General features: G+C 46.4%; 1 protein-coding gene across 1 annotated transcript; it reads right to left on the bottom strand.

The window, feature by feature from the left end:
• Positions 1–6,454: 6,454 nt before the first annotated feature.
• Positions 6,455–15,410, bottom strand: LOC146341694 (uncharacterized). The gene is made up of 3 exons (XM_084805175.1): positions 15,226–15,410; positions 10,923–11,675; positions 6,455–9,808 (listed from the first exon to the last, which is right to left on the bottom strand). The coding sequence occupies exons 2-3, from the start codon at positions 11,673–11,675 to the stop codon at positions 8,993–8,995; spliced, it is 1,569 nt and encodes a 522-aa protein (XP_084661301.1). The 5' UTR covers positions 15,226–15,410; the 3' UTR covers positions 6,455–8,992.
• Positions 15,411–15,978: the final 568 nt, after the last annotated feature.

Here is a 15,978-nt window from a genome sequence, read left to right as displayed (position 1 = left end):
CGGATCTCCCAGCTCCTAGTCCAACACTCTTGCCACTACACCACACTGGCTGCCATTATCTTCTCGCAGCTGTAAATGGCATACTGTACACCATTTGCGGCTGTAAAGCACTTACTTTTACCTAAATACAGCCGTAAACAGCTGCAATTTAGGTAAAAGTGCTTTATGGCTGCAAATGGCATAAGATACGCCATTTATGGCTGTAATTTTCTGATAGGCTAATGGCAGCTGCCATTAGTGTATTGTGTTTTTTAGAAAGCTGGACAGCCGCTCTTGCCAACTCTGGTGGACGCGGCAGGACTCTGGAGGACTCAGTGGGGCCTCAAGTGGCCTGAATTGCCCCTCAGCAGACACCCCAGACTGGACAGTGAGGGAGTTCATACATCCCTAAGAAGATGCCTGTTAATATTAAGTAAAGGTTCTGTTTAAAGCTTCCAGTTGAATTCTGTCTCAAGTGTGGTCAGACAAAACTTAGTCTGCAACAGTTTGCACATGTACAACCTTGCACTATGACCCAGGGCCTATACGCATCTAGCACACAGATTGTCAAGCAAGGCTGAATCATGGGTGTTTACTCATGTAGGCCCTGAATCATGCTGGGCATGTTTCCACACTATCGGCTTCACTTTGTTTGCAACTTTGTTGTGATGTGGCTGCAAAAAAGGCAAATGCTATTTTGGGCTGCATTAATAGAAGCATAGCTTCCAAATCCCAGGAGGTACTAGTTCCCCTCTACTCAGCACTGGTAAGGCCTCATCTGGAGTACTGTGTCCAGTTCTGGGCACCACATTTTAAGAAGGATGCAGACAAACTGGAGAGGGTTCAGAGGAGGGCAACCAAGATGATCAGGGGACTGGAAACAAAGCCCTATGAAGAGAGACTGAAAGAACTGGGCATGTTTAGCCTTGAGAAGAGAAGACTGAGGGGAGATATGATAGCACTCTTCAAGTACTTGAAAGGTTGTCACAGAGAAGAAGGCCAGGATCTCTTCTTGATCATCCCAGAGTGCAGGACACGGAATAATGGGCTCAAGTTACAGGAAGGCAGATTCCATCTGAACATCAGGAAAAACTTCCTGACTGTTAGAGCAATACGACAATGGAACATATTACCTGGGGAGGTGGTGGGCTCTCCCACACTGGAGGCCTTCAAGACGAGGCTGGACAGCCATCTGTCAGGGATGCTCTGACTTGGATTCCTGCATTCAGCAGGGGGTTGGACTCGATGGCCTTGTAGGCCCCTTCCAACCCTACTGTTCTATGATTCTATGTTTCCCCAGTCGCATCTTCTCCTTTTCCAGTTTCCACAGTGCTCGAAGTCCAGGCTTATCATCGCTGTAGCCTGGGGTTCTGTGCTGTTTCTTGATGGCTGGGTGGAGTCTGAGTGGAGTCTAGGTTGGGTCTGATTACCTCATCAGTGTTCCCTCCTCCTTGGACGTGTTTCCAGGACAAAGGAAGGAGAAGCTAATGGAGGAGTATGGGATTTTAAAAAAGGAATCAGCTTTGCTGTGAAGAGAGGCTCTCCCCGCCAGTTTCTCCTTTCCCCTGAAAGTCCAGATGCACCTGCATTTCAGGAGCAAGCCTTATTGAGCACAGTGGGAGTTACTTCTGAATAGACACACACATGGTTGTGCTGGGAAGGGGGGAGAACACAAAGAAGGAAACCAGCCCCCATTTTAACCCAGAGGACCTCACTGACCACAGTGGGAGTTACTTCTGACAAGACAGTAATGGGTTTGTTGTGGGAAAGAGAGCGAAACCAGCCCTCATTTTAATGCACAGGATCTCTATATAGAGATATGTATGTAGAGGCTTCTCTGCGATGGTTTTTTCCCCCTAATTGAGGCATGATCTATGAAGCTTCGAAGCTCATGCCTCAATTAGGGAAAAAACATTGCGGAGAAGCCCCGATTCTGCGAGGACAACGCCTTAATTAAAAAAAAAAATCCGGAGCGGGGGATAGGAGGGGGTAAAACTTAGTCTCATTTGAAGGAATACAACAACCCGCTGCTCAATGCAGGAAGCCTGATTCCCAGGCGGTCGCCCATCCAACTACTGACTGGGACCGACCCCGCTTAGCATCCGAGATCAGACAAGCGCGTGCACGAAAACAGCAGGAAAACGGCACAGCGCTCGAGTGTGAACCGAGCTTGCGCATTCGATGAAGCACTGCAACGGGGAAAATGGGTGAGTGTGAATAATCATGTTTTAATGCGAGAGCATTTAACCTGACCAGACGCTGAATTCATTGTGATGGCGGGTGCAATGTAGATTGGCCCAAAGTCAGAATCTAGCCCCATTGTAACCCGCAGGATACTTTCTTCCTAAGGCAATTCAATGCATTTAAGGAATTGGGCTTTAATGTGTGCTATTTCAATTGATGGGGAATCTCAGCTTCATCCACTACAATGGGAGTTACTTTTGAGGAGACATGAATGGGTTTGTTGTGAGAGAGCGAAACCAGCCCCCATTTTAATACACAGGATCTCTATATGGAAGCTGTGAATGAGTTACATCCTAAGTCAATGGACAGAAGCCTTGAGATGGCATGTAAGAAATTGGGCTTTGATATGTGCCCTGTCAGTTGAGGGGCTTCTCTGTTATTTCTGTGGTCATTGAGAGGGACTATGATACCAGACCCAGTGCAATTGTGGAAACAGGTCAGTAATGGAGCTGCGGTAAGCTGGAAAAGTCGGATTAGAAGCAGTCTCAGAAGAAGTGGTTTTTCAGAGATAAAATGCGGGGCTGGTGCTGAATGGCCATGACATCATGGAAACACAGAGACCTCACTGCACAGCCAGGTTGGAGTAAATCGCTGGTGGAAACACAGCCGCTGATTCTATGTGCTGTGAGAGAAAAATGCAGGAGAGCAGTGAAGCATGTGAGAGTGTAAACAATGCAGGGACCATGTGTGAGCCACCCTATGCCCACCAGTAGCTAGTAACCAGAGTGATCTTTGTAGGATAGGTAAGCTTGATGTCACATAGGTACACATCACATACATTCCTCCCCCCTACCACCTGCTCACTCACCTGTGAAAAAGCAGCTCTTCCAGGATGTGCAGGGAGCAGGGAAAGTCACAGAGGGCTGCAATGAAATCACAGGGATAGGTGGGAAATTGTGCTGACATATAACCAGGAAGAGAATGGATTACCCTTCCCCCCTACCCCACTCTGCTCAGCCTTACACCTGGTTCTCCTCCTGGAGAACCAAAATGGAGGGTCTTACCATCACCACAGGTGCCTCACCAAGAGCAGCAGTCCAAAGGCAAATAATTAACAGAACACCCTGTGCAGAGTCCATACAGCCCTACTGATCTTGGCTTTAAAAGAAAATGTGTGTGGGTGGGAATAATGTATATCAGATGTTGTGAACCTCATCTGTGGGCAGGGTTTGTTCTTGTGAGTGTTGTTTTGTCCCACCCTTCTATGGCTAGAACTTTTGTTATTGGCAACACCAGCACCTCACATTCCCTCCATAGACCTTCCTTAGCCACCCCTTTTGGTTCAAAACTTCTTTCTCCTGGTTTTACTGCATCCATTTTTGCAAAGTCACTGGAGCCGTTGCTGGACACAGAAACACAGAAGAGAGCTGAATGTTTCTGGCTGGAAGTGGAGCTGCAGCATTGCGGACTGCCCAGCCTACACTTTAGGGAATCCTCAGCCTTGTAGGAGTGCCTCTTTGCTTCTACTTATGTTGTGCTTGTATATTTGTAAATAAAGCCAATATTGCAAAGACACTAAGGAATGGGTGCAGAACCTCTGCCTCGTGGGCCAAATCTGGCCCTTCTGGGCCCCCAGTCTGACCCTCTGGTGTTCCCAGATGGCCACGCTCCCTTCCCCTGGCTCTGCCCCTTCCAACCACTGCTAGCTGGGTGGCTGCCTGGCTTTTGTGCAGTATTTCCCCTATTCTAAAAGGCTGAAATGCCTCTCCTAAGGATTAGTTACTGGCAGTAGGAGCTTTAAACTAAAATGTGCCAGTGTTTTGGCTCTACCCCTTTTGCCTTTGGTCCCACCCACCACTGGAACGCAGCCCCACGAAAGCTTCTTTGAAATGGCATTGGCCCTTGGGCTGAAAAAGGTTCTGCACCCCTGCTCTAAGGCAGCCTTCCCAACCTATTGCCCTCCAGATGTGTCAGTCTACAACTCCCATCGTCCTTAGCCAGCATGGCCATGGTAGTTGTATCCAATACATCTGAAGGGCACCAAGCTGGGAAAGGTTGCTCTATGGGCTATCTTATCCAAAGGACACTAAACCCATTAGCCTTATCGGTGGCACTTTTCACCACTCGAGGAACTGTGGTGAGTGCAATAATTCATTACAACCGTTAGTGTTAAAAAGTTACTTATTTTCTCAATATATTTATCATATGGATCCCACCCTTCTTCATCTACGATGAAATAACCACTTTAGTAATTAATTCACAAACTGGATCTGACTGTCATTACGCAAGTGGCAGCCTTGATAGTAGGTTCCCCTCCTGCAAACAAATATGTATGTTAAGAAAGTAGATATTTTGAGCTTGGCTGTGAAACTCTTTCCCTTTGGGAGTTAGTTACCAAGTGCATTAAGGAGACAAACAAGATTAGGCTGTTACATGTTATAAAGAGGTTTCCCTTGAGGACGTAATCATTTTTCCAACAAACTCTTAAAGGGCGACATGCTTGCCTGCTGTGTATGCAGTAGAATCTTGATGAGGAAAAATCTGGTTTGAAATGTCAGTGAAACAGCTTCCCTGGGGAAAGATATTGTGTGTTATATAAAATTGGACTGTTTGTTACACAGTTAAGGAAGGGCCTTGATGGACTCCATTATACTTATTGTATTTGGAATGAATGGGCAATCTTTTTATGATGTTTCTGTGATCCTCTTTTTCATTTTGTCACTTATGATTTTGGGCATGTGTTTCTTTGATACTATTTTACCATATTCTCTTTTCTGAAGTTACTTCATCATATACTCTTTGTAATGGCCTATGTGCTATACATGACTGCTTCACATTTACATTTTGCATATGCCTAATATATTTGAATGGACTTCTGTTATGGTTGGAAGCTCAGAGTCCAGATTGAGGAATACCAGTCTGTTTCCACAAGATGTGGAATTTATTCTGTGACACTTTTGATGTGTGTTAAGGTGGCATCATTTGTTATTTTTATGCCTTGTGAGAATTATAGCAATTTTATCAACTTTGGTCAGTTGCTGTGTGTGTGTGTAGATGTGTGTAAATAAAGGGATCTGTGCCTTTGAAATGCATAACTAACAGAGGCCTATTTGGCTGTTTATGAGGACAGACCATAGCGTGAATGGAAAAGATAAAAAATATTCCTGAATAGCAATCACATGTGATCCTAATCATGGGGAGGGAAAGATGCCCTTTATGGGACACACCCTGTAACACAGCCTTCCCTAGCCAATGGCCACACTGGCTAGAGATGATAGGACTTGTGGTTCAACACTTCTGGAGGGCATCAGGTTGGGGAAGGCTGTTCCAACCAGTCATTTTGTGGGTGCTTCTGTAAATCCCAAGTTGGGGGAGGACCTTCTTTAGAGAGACAGTAGTCATCTAGGCGGTTTAAAAAATGTTAATTTTAGTTGAGGGAGAGTGAGGGGAGTGAGTGATGTTCCTTCAGAGAGAGATAAGGAGTAAATGTGAGAGGAAAGAGTGATCTTTAGAATAGGAGCAATAATAATAATGTTGTAACTATAATTTAACGTAATTAAAAATATCCACTTAATAATTCCCCCGTTTGTGGATGCCCTCCCAGTCCCTTTTCCATTTGTCATGTGTGTGTTTTACACCTGCAGGCAGGAACTGACTTATTTCTGATTTTTGTAAGCTGCTCTGGGAGCTTTTTCAGTCCAAGATCAGGGCAAAAATGCATTTAATAAATAAAGCCTCTTTGTCTCTTTGGTAAAGTCTGAGGTAAATTTCAACCATAAGAGCTGCCTATACCAGGGTGTGATATTACTCCCCCCACATTCATAAATATACACATACAGCTTCCTCTGCTTCTGTGCACAAGCATCCTCTTTTATCTCTGGATTCCCCCCACCCCCCCCCTTTGTTGGGGTGAACTTTGTATTAGGCAATGGTCATCTGATTGCCATGAAGAGGCAAAGCCAGTCCCACCTCTGAGGGAAGATATTCAGGAGCCTACTCGCCCATGCCCCCTAGAGGAAAAGCCCTGTACACACAGCATCAGTGAATTACAGAGGTTAAATCAGCCTTCCCAAACCTAGTCCCCTCCAGATGTGATCGACGACAATGCTGGCTGGGGATGGTGGGAGTTGCAGTCCATCAGGGTGGGGAAGGCTGGGTTAAGTACTAGCTAAGCAAGCCAAAGGCACAGACCGCTTTGTTTCCACAAGAATGACTAGCCCACATCGACAAACACTTTAAAGGTCATATAAGCCGTGTGTGTGGGTAAAAGGAAATAATAACAACAAATGTTCTGAGTACCTTCTACCATGTAATTTTGAGTGTATCCAAGAACAGGCCTTTGGGCATTGGTCAAACCTATTCCTGTAACAGAAAAGCCCCCCACACCTGAGCACATAAACTTTGTCATAAGGAATGCCATAGAAAGGAGACCAGACCTGCTGATATCTCTCAGTCAAGGTCCCACTTTACCAACATTACCGTAAACAAAAAAAGGCATTTCAGGAACATATATAAATTGCCAGGTTGATTTTTCTTGTTTTTAGGCTGCTTGAATAGTACTAATCTTGAAGTTAGATGTAATGAACCTTTGAGGTGCTGAATCCACATGACCCTATAAATAATGAACAACCAGGTTCAGATGATGACCAGCAACAAAGATCAAGGATGGCAGCTGTTCCATGCATTAAATGAAAACTTTGTGGCAGATAAGATTAAGCTTATTGCTATCCCAGGCTGCTAACCAGGCCAGAACACCAGAATCCAGGCATGGTGGCAGTTTCTACAGCACCAAGGGGATGCCCTGAAAAATCTCACATAATCCACTGGAAATTTTCCACGTGTAGTTACATGCAGCAAGTGTAGTCTAATGGTTAAGAATATGACCTGGGAGGTCCCCAGTCCAAATGTGGCTTCTGCTATGAACTCACTAGGTAGCCTTTGGAAAGCTATTATCCTTTAAACCTTGGGCCCCATATCTGACATACCTCAGAGAGTGAGCTTTAGTCTTGTGCTATTGCTCCTCCCCTTCCCTTTTGTGTGGGGAGATTAGTTCCCACTTATAATTTGCTGTTATTTAAACGTGGCAAACTATGATTTGTGTAAGCCCTGGATTGTCCTCAAGTCAGCCAGGGTTGGTGTCAAAAGTAGCCATGGTTGGGCACCTGCCGAGGGCTCACATCCCAACAAAGGCTCGCTTAAGAGCACCTTGAACTTGTTTCTCTTCTTCAACACTGCAATCTGCTAGTTCACCTGCCTCTCACTCTGGCCCAGCCAACAGTAGCAGTGGTGGTGGTGGGCAGTAGATGCTACTGTCTGCTTGCTCAGGGGCTGTCTGCCCATCAAGCGAGTAAGTGGTAACAATGGTGAGAAGGAAGAGCAATAGAAACTGGTGATAACAGCAGTGAGTAGGTAGACTCATGGAGGGAGGAGGCTAATTGTCTTGCCCAAGGACCCTAAAAAACCTGGAGGAAGCCCTGCCAGGATCCTAAACTATGATCTGCTGTAAACTAAAAGCAGAAACTTCTAATCACCTTCCAGATGCTTGCATATGAAGGAAGAGGAGGAAAAGCACAAATGCTTGGGGCTTGCTGTTACAAGTTCCAGTAACAGCAAATCATGGATTGTCATTATGCCTGAATTGAGCCAGCTGGTATGTGAACTGCTTTGAACTCCTAAAAGGTGCTTAGTTAAATTCTAAGTAGGTATTATCACTACCTAAAAGTATCACTATTTGAATCTTATTCGTGTGAATGGAATGAATACACTGGTTATGGGTGATGAACATAGGGCTTGAAGCCATCCTCCTTCTTAAAGTGGCTATCTTGCCCCACATAATCTGGGTGGCTAAGGGTGTGAGACATTTTGTATCCTACAAATAAATGTTCACTTTAGAAAAACCACAAAATCTAAAAAATAAAACAAAAGAGGATCTTTTTAATTGAACTTCTGGGACTCCAGCCTACATAGATGGCACTTTGTCAAGGTTATTTCTTTAACACTGTTAACACCCTCTTCTTCAATGGCAGCGCTAAAAAGTGCCCTGTTGTGCAAACAGATGACATTCTCCCTATGGTATAATAGAAAATAGGCATTAGGATCTGTTTTTGTGTGTGTGTGTGCGTGTGTGTGTACGTGCGCGTGCCCAACAGTGTAAGAAGTTTGTTATTTATCCATACCTTCATAAAAATCTTCCTCAAACTGCTTTTTTCAAAGATCTATAAGCACCTGCAAAATATGCTATGGGATGTAAATCAGGGCTGTACTTTTAAAGAAAATAAATGAAGTGTATTTGGTAAATTAAGCCAATGTTTACGCTTATTTTACATATTTTTTTCTGTTACTGTTAAGGAAGGAAAAGGACCAAAGGGCTACACAGAGCTCTTTGACCAATGGAATTCCTGCTCGACCCAAAGCTCTGATTTGTGCACTTCAACCATGCATGGTTTTGACTCCTATCTCCGTAGTCTTAAGGACTAGAAACTTGCTTGCAAGAGAAAGAACAAGAACAGCAGAGATTTTAAGGTTTCTGAATTCTGTGCTGAACAGGATGTGTGAAATACTCGGACCCCCTATGTTCCAACTACTCTTTATAGGGCACAGGCTAGTGCAGGAGAGAGGGTTGAATGAACTATAGTGCATTTGCGTACAATACATGCCCAGCAAAGCTGATGCATGGTTTAGAGAATGTGCAAAGGGCATGCAAATGGAACTCTCCATCCATCCAAGTGCACACACTGGTGCCAATACAGGTGCGAGCACATGTGTGAATCACGCAATTATGTTTGTTAGTCTGGGTGTGTAATGCAAATCAGATGGCAGATCACTTTTCCTATCCATCCTGGTGGATTCTCTGGTGCTGCAGCAGGTTGGAGGGATGTGCAAAGCCCTTCTGACAGAGGGGGCATTTGTAAGGGGTCTCGCCTGTGTGCACCTTCTCATGCACTGCTAGGTAGGCCAAGTCCTTGAACAGCTTGCCGCAGTGTTGGCACCGATGGGGCCTCTCAGTGCTGTGGACACGCTGGTGCTGCAGGAGGAGGGAGGGCCGTGCAAAGGCCTTGCTGCATGCTCCGCAGGCATAGGGCCGCTCACCGGTATGTGAGCGTGCGTGGATAGCCAGGTACGATGACTGCTTGAAGGCCTTGCCGCACGTAGGGCAGGCAAAGGGCCGCTCCCCTGTGTGCACCCGCTCATGCGAGGCCAAGGCATTAGACTGCTTGAATGCCTTGCCACAGAGGGAACAGGAAAACGGCCGGTCCCCTGTGTGCACCCGCTCATGGACACGCAGGCTGTGTCCGTAGGCAAAGCGCTTGCCACAGACGCCACAGACATGGGGCTTGTCGTCGCAGTGCTGCCGCTGGTGCAGGAGGAGGGCCCCTGCAGCAGCAAAGCCCTTCCCGCAGGCCACGCAGGCAAAGGGCCGCTCCGCACAGTGTGTCAGCATGTGCCGCTGAAGCTCGTAGGGCGTCTTGAAGCGCTTGGTGCAGGCAGCGCAGCGGTGCGGCCGCTCCCCCGAGTGGATGCGGCGATGCTCAGCTAGGTTGGATGCCCGCTTGAAACGCTTCCCACAGAGCTCACAGCGATGGGGCCGCTCTTCCGTGTGCACGAGGGCATGGCTCTTGAAGTCAGAATGGCGTTTGAATGAGGCCTAAAGTAGGAGGGGGGGGAAGCAGGACAGAAAGCAACACACACACACACACTGAGCAAGCAGCAGGGATCACCTGCGGGACAGAGAAAAACAATTGCCAGTGCCTGCTCCTCTGCACAAATTACACTGGCTTCTTTTTCTTGATCAAACTGATATGGCCATTCAAAAAGGACACACCCATCTCTCAGGGTTTTCACAGAGCTTAATAACAGGACAGCCTTCCTTCCTTAAGGAACACTGATGGCTGGTGGCTATCAGTTACTAATCAAAACGAACAGCCATGGAAAGTACACGTGAGTGTGCGTTCATGTGGGGAAGGATTCAAAAGTACATTTTATAAGTAGGATCTTTTATAAATATGTATTTTTTTCTCTTATGCCCTCCAAATTTTTCCCTTTTCTGTAGTACAGGGATGTGGAATGTGTGGCCTGCGCAGATGTTGTCAGACTGCAACTCCCATCATCCCTCACCACTAGCTATGCGAGCTAGGGCTGATGGGAATTGCAGTCTAACAATGTCTGGAGGGCCACATGTTCCTCATCCCTGCTGTAATAGATACTCGACATGCCACACCTGCCAGGTGGAGCCTGAAGGATACATTTGAGCAGTTCTGAATGTAGCCTGCAAAATGGAAACAACACTGCCTGGCTGACAAGGTGTAGTGGAGCAGGAGAGGAGCTCTAAGGGCATGCTGGGTGGCAGTTGCCAGGGACAACGACAACAACAACACTGATGCTGCTTTGAAGACTAGCCCTGTCTGCTTCCTCATGCTCAATGTATATTTCTACAGAAACATTTTACAGCACTCTCTCCTTCCACAGAAAAGGACTCTGCAAAAGGCTGCCTGCCCTAGAAGCTTTTTTTCGACTCAATGAACGCAGAAGCATGAAATACTATATCTGGTTTCTTCCAGCTGTGGAAATTTCTGCCTCAAAATAGCTGGATTTAAACTCATTCCAAAGGCTCACCACGGAAAGCAATAATTTGGTTTTGGTTTTGTTTCCATTCAAGTGCGTAGCTCCCACCGCCTGCCTCCATCCCCCACTATTCATAGCTTGGGGAGGATTATGGTTTCAAACCTCCACATGCTGTCTGCCAGCTTTCACCCCCTCACCTGGCACAGCTGGCAGCAGAAGGGGCGTTCCTCATTGTGCACCACCTCGTGGCTGAAGAGCTCCCATGCCCGCTTGAAAGCCTTGGTGCAGACAGCACACTGGAATGGCTTCTCATCCACGATCACTTGCCGGATCTCAAACTCCTCCCCTTCCCCACTGCTGCATTCCAAATGCTGCTGCAGGCATGGTGAGCGTGCCACTTCTGTGGTGGGCACCAGCTTGGCTGAGGAATACACCCCGTGCTCATCGATCAGCTGCACAATGTCATCCGAGCGGGGAGTTTTAGTGTCCAACTTTTCCCGCACCTCCTGCCCATTCTCCATAAATCCCTTCTTCTTGTGTGCATCCTGCAGTTGTAGAGGCCTCCCACAGGAAGGCCCAGCTTCTCCTGTGCTGTCCCTGGGCTTCTCCAGTTCTTCAGCTACAAGCCCTGACTTCCTGTACTGCTGGGGTTTGTGGCGGGAAAGCCAAAACAGACGCAATTCTGCCTCCCTCTCCTCGGTATCAGGGGTGGCGGCAGCAACATCCTTGCCTTGGGAAGGGACACAGAGAAAGGGGGCCTTGCTAGAGCGGCCTGGACAGCTTCTGCTACAGTTCAGCTCCTTCTCACCATCACTCCAGTCCTCCAGGGATACTGGCAGCTCTGATCTCTCAGAGCCATTCTCAGGCATGTGATTCGGCGAGAAGTCCAGCCCACTAGCAGAAGGGATGTCCATCATAACGGGTACTGCTACTTTTGCAAGGAAGGCCATCTACAAGAAATAAATAAAAAAATCATTTATTTAGTGCACTTTACAGTAATCCTTACAACACTGTTCAATAGGTCAGTATGTTTTATGGCCATACTGAAGAGGCTGAGGCAGAGATAGAGCCTGGTCTAAAAACTACTAGAGAGTTTGTGGCTCTAGTGAGATCTGAAGTCACAGCTCACCCTTGAAGTCACTATAAAACACCAGTTCAAAAAGATAGCATGCCTCCCAGCTTGGCTATATTTGCAGGCAAGCACAGCCCTGTCCTGTGGGAGATCTGAAACTCTTGCCTCCCTCCATGCTGATGATGAGCTTGCATGTCAGTGGGTTCCACAAGTGACATCATTAGTGTTCCAACAGGGGCTGCTGTGAGCCAATCAGTGATGAATGTGGGTAGTGCTGCATTGTGATAGAAGACAATACAACAGAAAGCACTTCAGCATAAAGAGCAGTCAACCTACGTGCATGTTTACCAAATGTGGCAAATACACACAGGTCTGTTTTGTTGCATGCACAGAAACGCAGGCCCTCCAGGCTTAGCAGTGCAAAAGACAAGCTTGTACAATCATCACATGAGATGGTCAACACACAGATGACATATTTCCTATCCAGAAGGGGTTTCCATGTAGATTTTGTTCATGTTCTAACTCCACAATGAATGGCTGAGAGAGATTATACTCTAACTTGGATCTACATAACTTTTTTTGCTCTTGCCCCATACATTTTCATTTCCTAATATACTCTGTAATGCCAGCAAAGTATATACACCGGGCTTGCAAAAATATACCAGGTGCAGGGATCGGGGGTGGGGGGAGATCTTATTGCCAGCAACAACTACTAGCTATTGGGTTATGGAAAAGGGAATGATCACACATGTCTTGTGGTTGCATTTGTGCTTCTCCAGATCCTCTTTTCCTCCCACCACAGCAGCATCTATCTAAACAAGAGAGGTGATATGGAACCAAGCTTGCCTGGAAACCATGTTCTAAATCTCAGATATGCTGGTGCTCAAAGTCAAGATTTGGGGAAACAATGCCCTTTGCTCATGCTTTCCCTCTGCATGTTCAATGGCTTTGACACTTCTAATAGGTTTTGAAGCTGAACCTAATTAAAATTTCCCCCATTCTCAAAAATATCACATAACCTGGTGGTGGCAAAGCTGCGAAGGACTAATAATCATAGTAGTGCCACTACTCTTATCCAAAATGATGGGAGACATTTCCCTCTCTCTTAATACTAGAACCTGGGGTCACCCCATGAAGCTCAATAGTGGGAGATTCAAGGCAGCTAAAAGGAAGTACTTCTTTGCAGACCGTATAGCTAAACTATGGAATTTGCAATCACAATATACAGTCACGGCCAGAAATATTGGAACAAGGATAACTGTTTTGGCAGTTGGCCTCTGTACACCACCACATTGAAGTTGAAAGGAAACACACCCAGATGGAGCAAAGTCAGGACTTTCAGCTGTAATTCAAGGGGTTTAACAAAAGTGGGGCACTAACCATTCAGGAAGTACAGCGAGTAGCATACACCCCCCCCCCCCATCGTTGGTGGCTCATAAGTAATGGAACGAACCAACATCATTTCAAACTTAAGGATCACCTCTAATACCGGGATGAAAATCCTTTGCAGTCAATTACTGTAGAAAGATTACCACCAATTTGGATGGCTTTAAAAGGGATTCGAAAAATTGATAGAGAATAAAGATATCAATGGCTACTAGTCATGATAGCTATATGCCATCTCCAGTATCAGAGGCAGTATGTCTATGTACACCAGTTGCTGGGGGAGACGAATGGAAGGGTGCTACTGCATTCATGTCCTACTGCACTTGTGTCCTACTTGAGGTTTCCCACAGGCAGCTGGTTGGCCACTGTGTGAACAGAATGCTGGACTAGATGGACCCTTGGTCTGATCCAGCATGGCTCTTCTTCTGTTCCGAGTCTCAGGGAAAAAAGTTCTGACACATTTTTATATATTTACCTAAATGAAGCTCTCCATTTAGACTATCTGCGAGTGAGATGGAATATGGATTCTGGCACAATAATCATTTCAAAATAACTAGAGGCAGAAATATGATCCATCTCTTCAGTTACTCTGGACTTTCCATTCAAACTAATCCAACAAGAAAATATACTGAAAGTTTACTCATCTCAACACTTTGTAAGAATAGAAATAAACACTCATAAATACTGCTAGATAAGTCAAACTCAGGAGATTACACGAACACATGCACTGTGTAGCTGTCTTTTAATAACATCTTTCTGGCAGGAAGTTTGCCATGAAATACACTATGTAATCCATACTTCAGACCAGCCCTTCCCAATGTGGGACCCTCCAGATGTTTTGGAGTTCAACTCCCAACAACCCCAGTCCACACAGCCAAGTATCAGGAATGCTGGGAATTGTAGTCCAAAACATCTGGAGGGCACCATGTTGGGAAAGGTTGCTATAGACAGTTTTCATCAGAGCTATCATAGGAAAAATTCTAGGAATCTGGGAAAATGCAGTGGCTTCTCCTTCAAGAATTACTGACAGCCAAAATCCTACCCTAATGGCATGGAAAATCAACCCCACCCAACCCCAAGATAAATGAGTGGCAGCAAGATATGCAGAAGGAATAACATGTTACAAACTGGACACTTTAAATAACTTTTGGAAGGAGCTGAAATAACATTTAAGCTTGCTTTTTTCCTCCTCCCTTTTCCTTTTGTATCATATCTTTTACACTGTAAGCCTGAGGGCAGAGAATGTGTTCTTTATCGATCTTTGTAAGCTGCTCTGGGAGCCTTTTTTAGCAGAAGAGTGGGGTACAAATGCTTTAAATAAATAATTAAGGGTCACTTTGAGGCACACAAAGAAGTATTCTTAGTGAACAGAAACTCTCCTGTACCGCGTATGGCAATCTGGAACGTTTGTTTATTTTTAATATTTTATTCCCCCTCCCCAACTCTCCCCTCTTTTTCACTTTAGATAAAGAGGTGGAACAGAGGACTAATTGGCAATGCTGCCTGCATGCTGCCGGAATGGGTTGCTGTGGAGATTTTTGTATTTTTATATTCCATAAAGCATTAACAGCAGCCTCCCCTGACCAGGTGCTCTCCAAATGTGTTGGACTATAACTCCCAGCATCCCCCAGCCAGCATAGCACGTTTGAATCAACAGTGAATAAGAAAAAGGGGCAGAGGGAGAGCAGTGGACCCTGCCAATATTGCTAAATGATGTCTTAAAATAAAATGGAAGGTACAACCCATTCAAGTCTACATTCGGAGCACTTCCCCTTCCTCCCTGGGGCAAGTCCACGAACTAGTGAGCCCCGCCCCCCGCATTTCAACACTGGAAAGGGGCGGGGGGGAAGAGGTCGCTTGTTCCTGCCCTTGCCCCTTTCAAGGAAGGACCAGCTATCGCCATAGGGCGGGAGTCATTGCCAGGTGCCTGAAGAGCCCCTTCCTACTGAGCGCCCTGCCTCAGGTGCCGCACCCCTGCGAAGGGACGGGCGGGGGAGGTGAAACCTGCCCCTACGTTGCCTTAGGGCATTACTGTGACTCACCCTGAAGCTTCCCCCGCCTCCTCCGCCCCTTTCACGCCGGCGCCGCTTTGCAGCTCCTCCTCCCTCGCGCGCGCAGTCTCGCACCAATATTCCGGCACCCCTCCTCTTCCTCTCTGCAGACCCGGCAGCACTTCCGACGGGTCCATTTGTTAGCACCCTCGCGCCTCTTATTCCGCTTCAATTGCGCATGCACCGTCTTGCACCCCTCCCCCGGTCGGCTTGGTCCAGCCTCCCCCCCCCCACCTCGTGCGCGCCCCCACACTGCCTGCCTCCAGGTGACGAGCAAGTTCTCGTCTTTCTCCCTCCATCTACCTGCTGCCTATTAATAGCGGCATTAAGGGTGGGGGGTAGAGATGGGGAGCGACGCAAAAGGACGCTTTTGCACTACAGCTGCTCTAGTCAATCGTGTGTCTCATTCCCTCTCCACTATTCTAACCAATATATGGGTGGACTTGCCTAACCTCTCATTTAAGGGCGCAAATGTTTAGACAGAAAAACTACCACAACTCCCAGCATTCTCCAGCCAGCAAAAGTCTTACAACTCCCAGATTTCCCCAGCTATCAAAAGTCGTACACCTTCCTACATGACTGGCTAGGGAATGCTAGAAGTTGTAGGACTTCCTTTGGTCTAAGCAGTGTAGAATTGCACCCTAAGACTCTTACTTCCCATTGTATAGAATGTGTTTGTTTTGATAAAGTTAACAGAAAATATTGAGACTTATTCATACTTAAGAGTAGACCCACTGAAATCAG

Source organism: Heloderma suspectum, chromosome 6, assembly GCF_057233095.1.
Source record: "Heloderma suspectum isolate Gila_16-S chromosome 6, 16-S_ref, whole genome shotgun sequence".
In the NCBI taxonomy this organism is placed as follows: Eukaryota; Metazoa; Chordata; class Lepidosauria; order Squamata; family Helodermatidae; genus Heloderma; species Heloderma suspectum.
The sequence above is the reverse complement of the archived record's forward strand: the minus strand, read 5'-3'. Positions and strand labels throughout refer to the sequence as shown.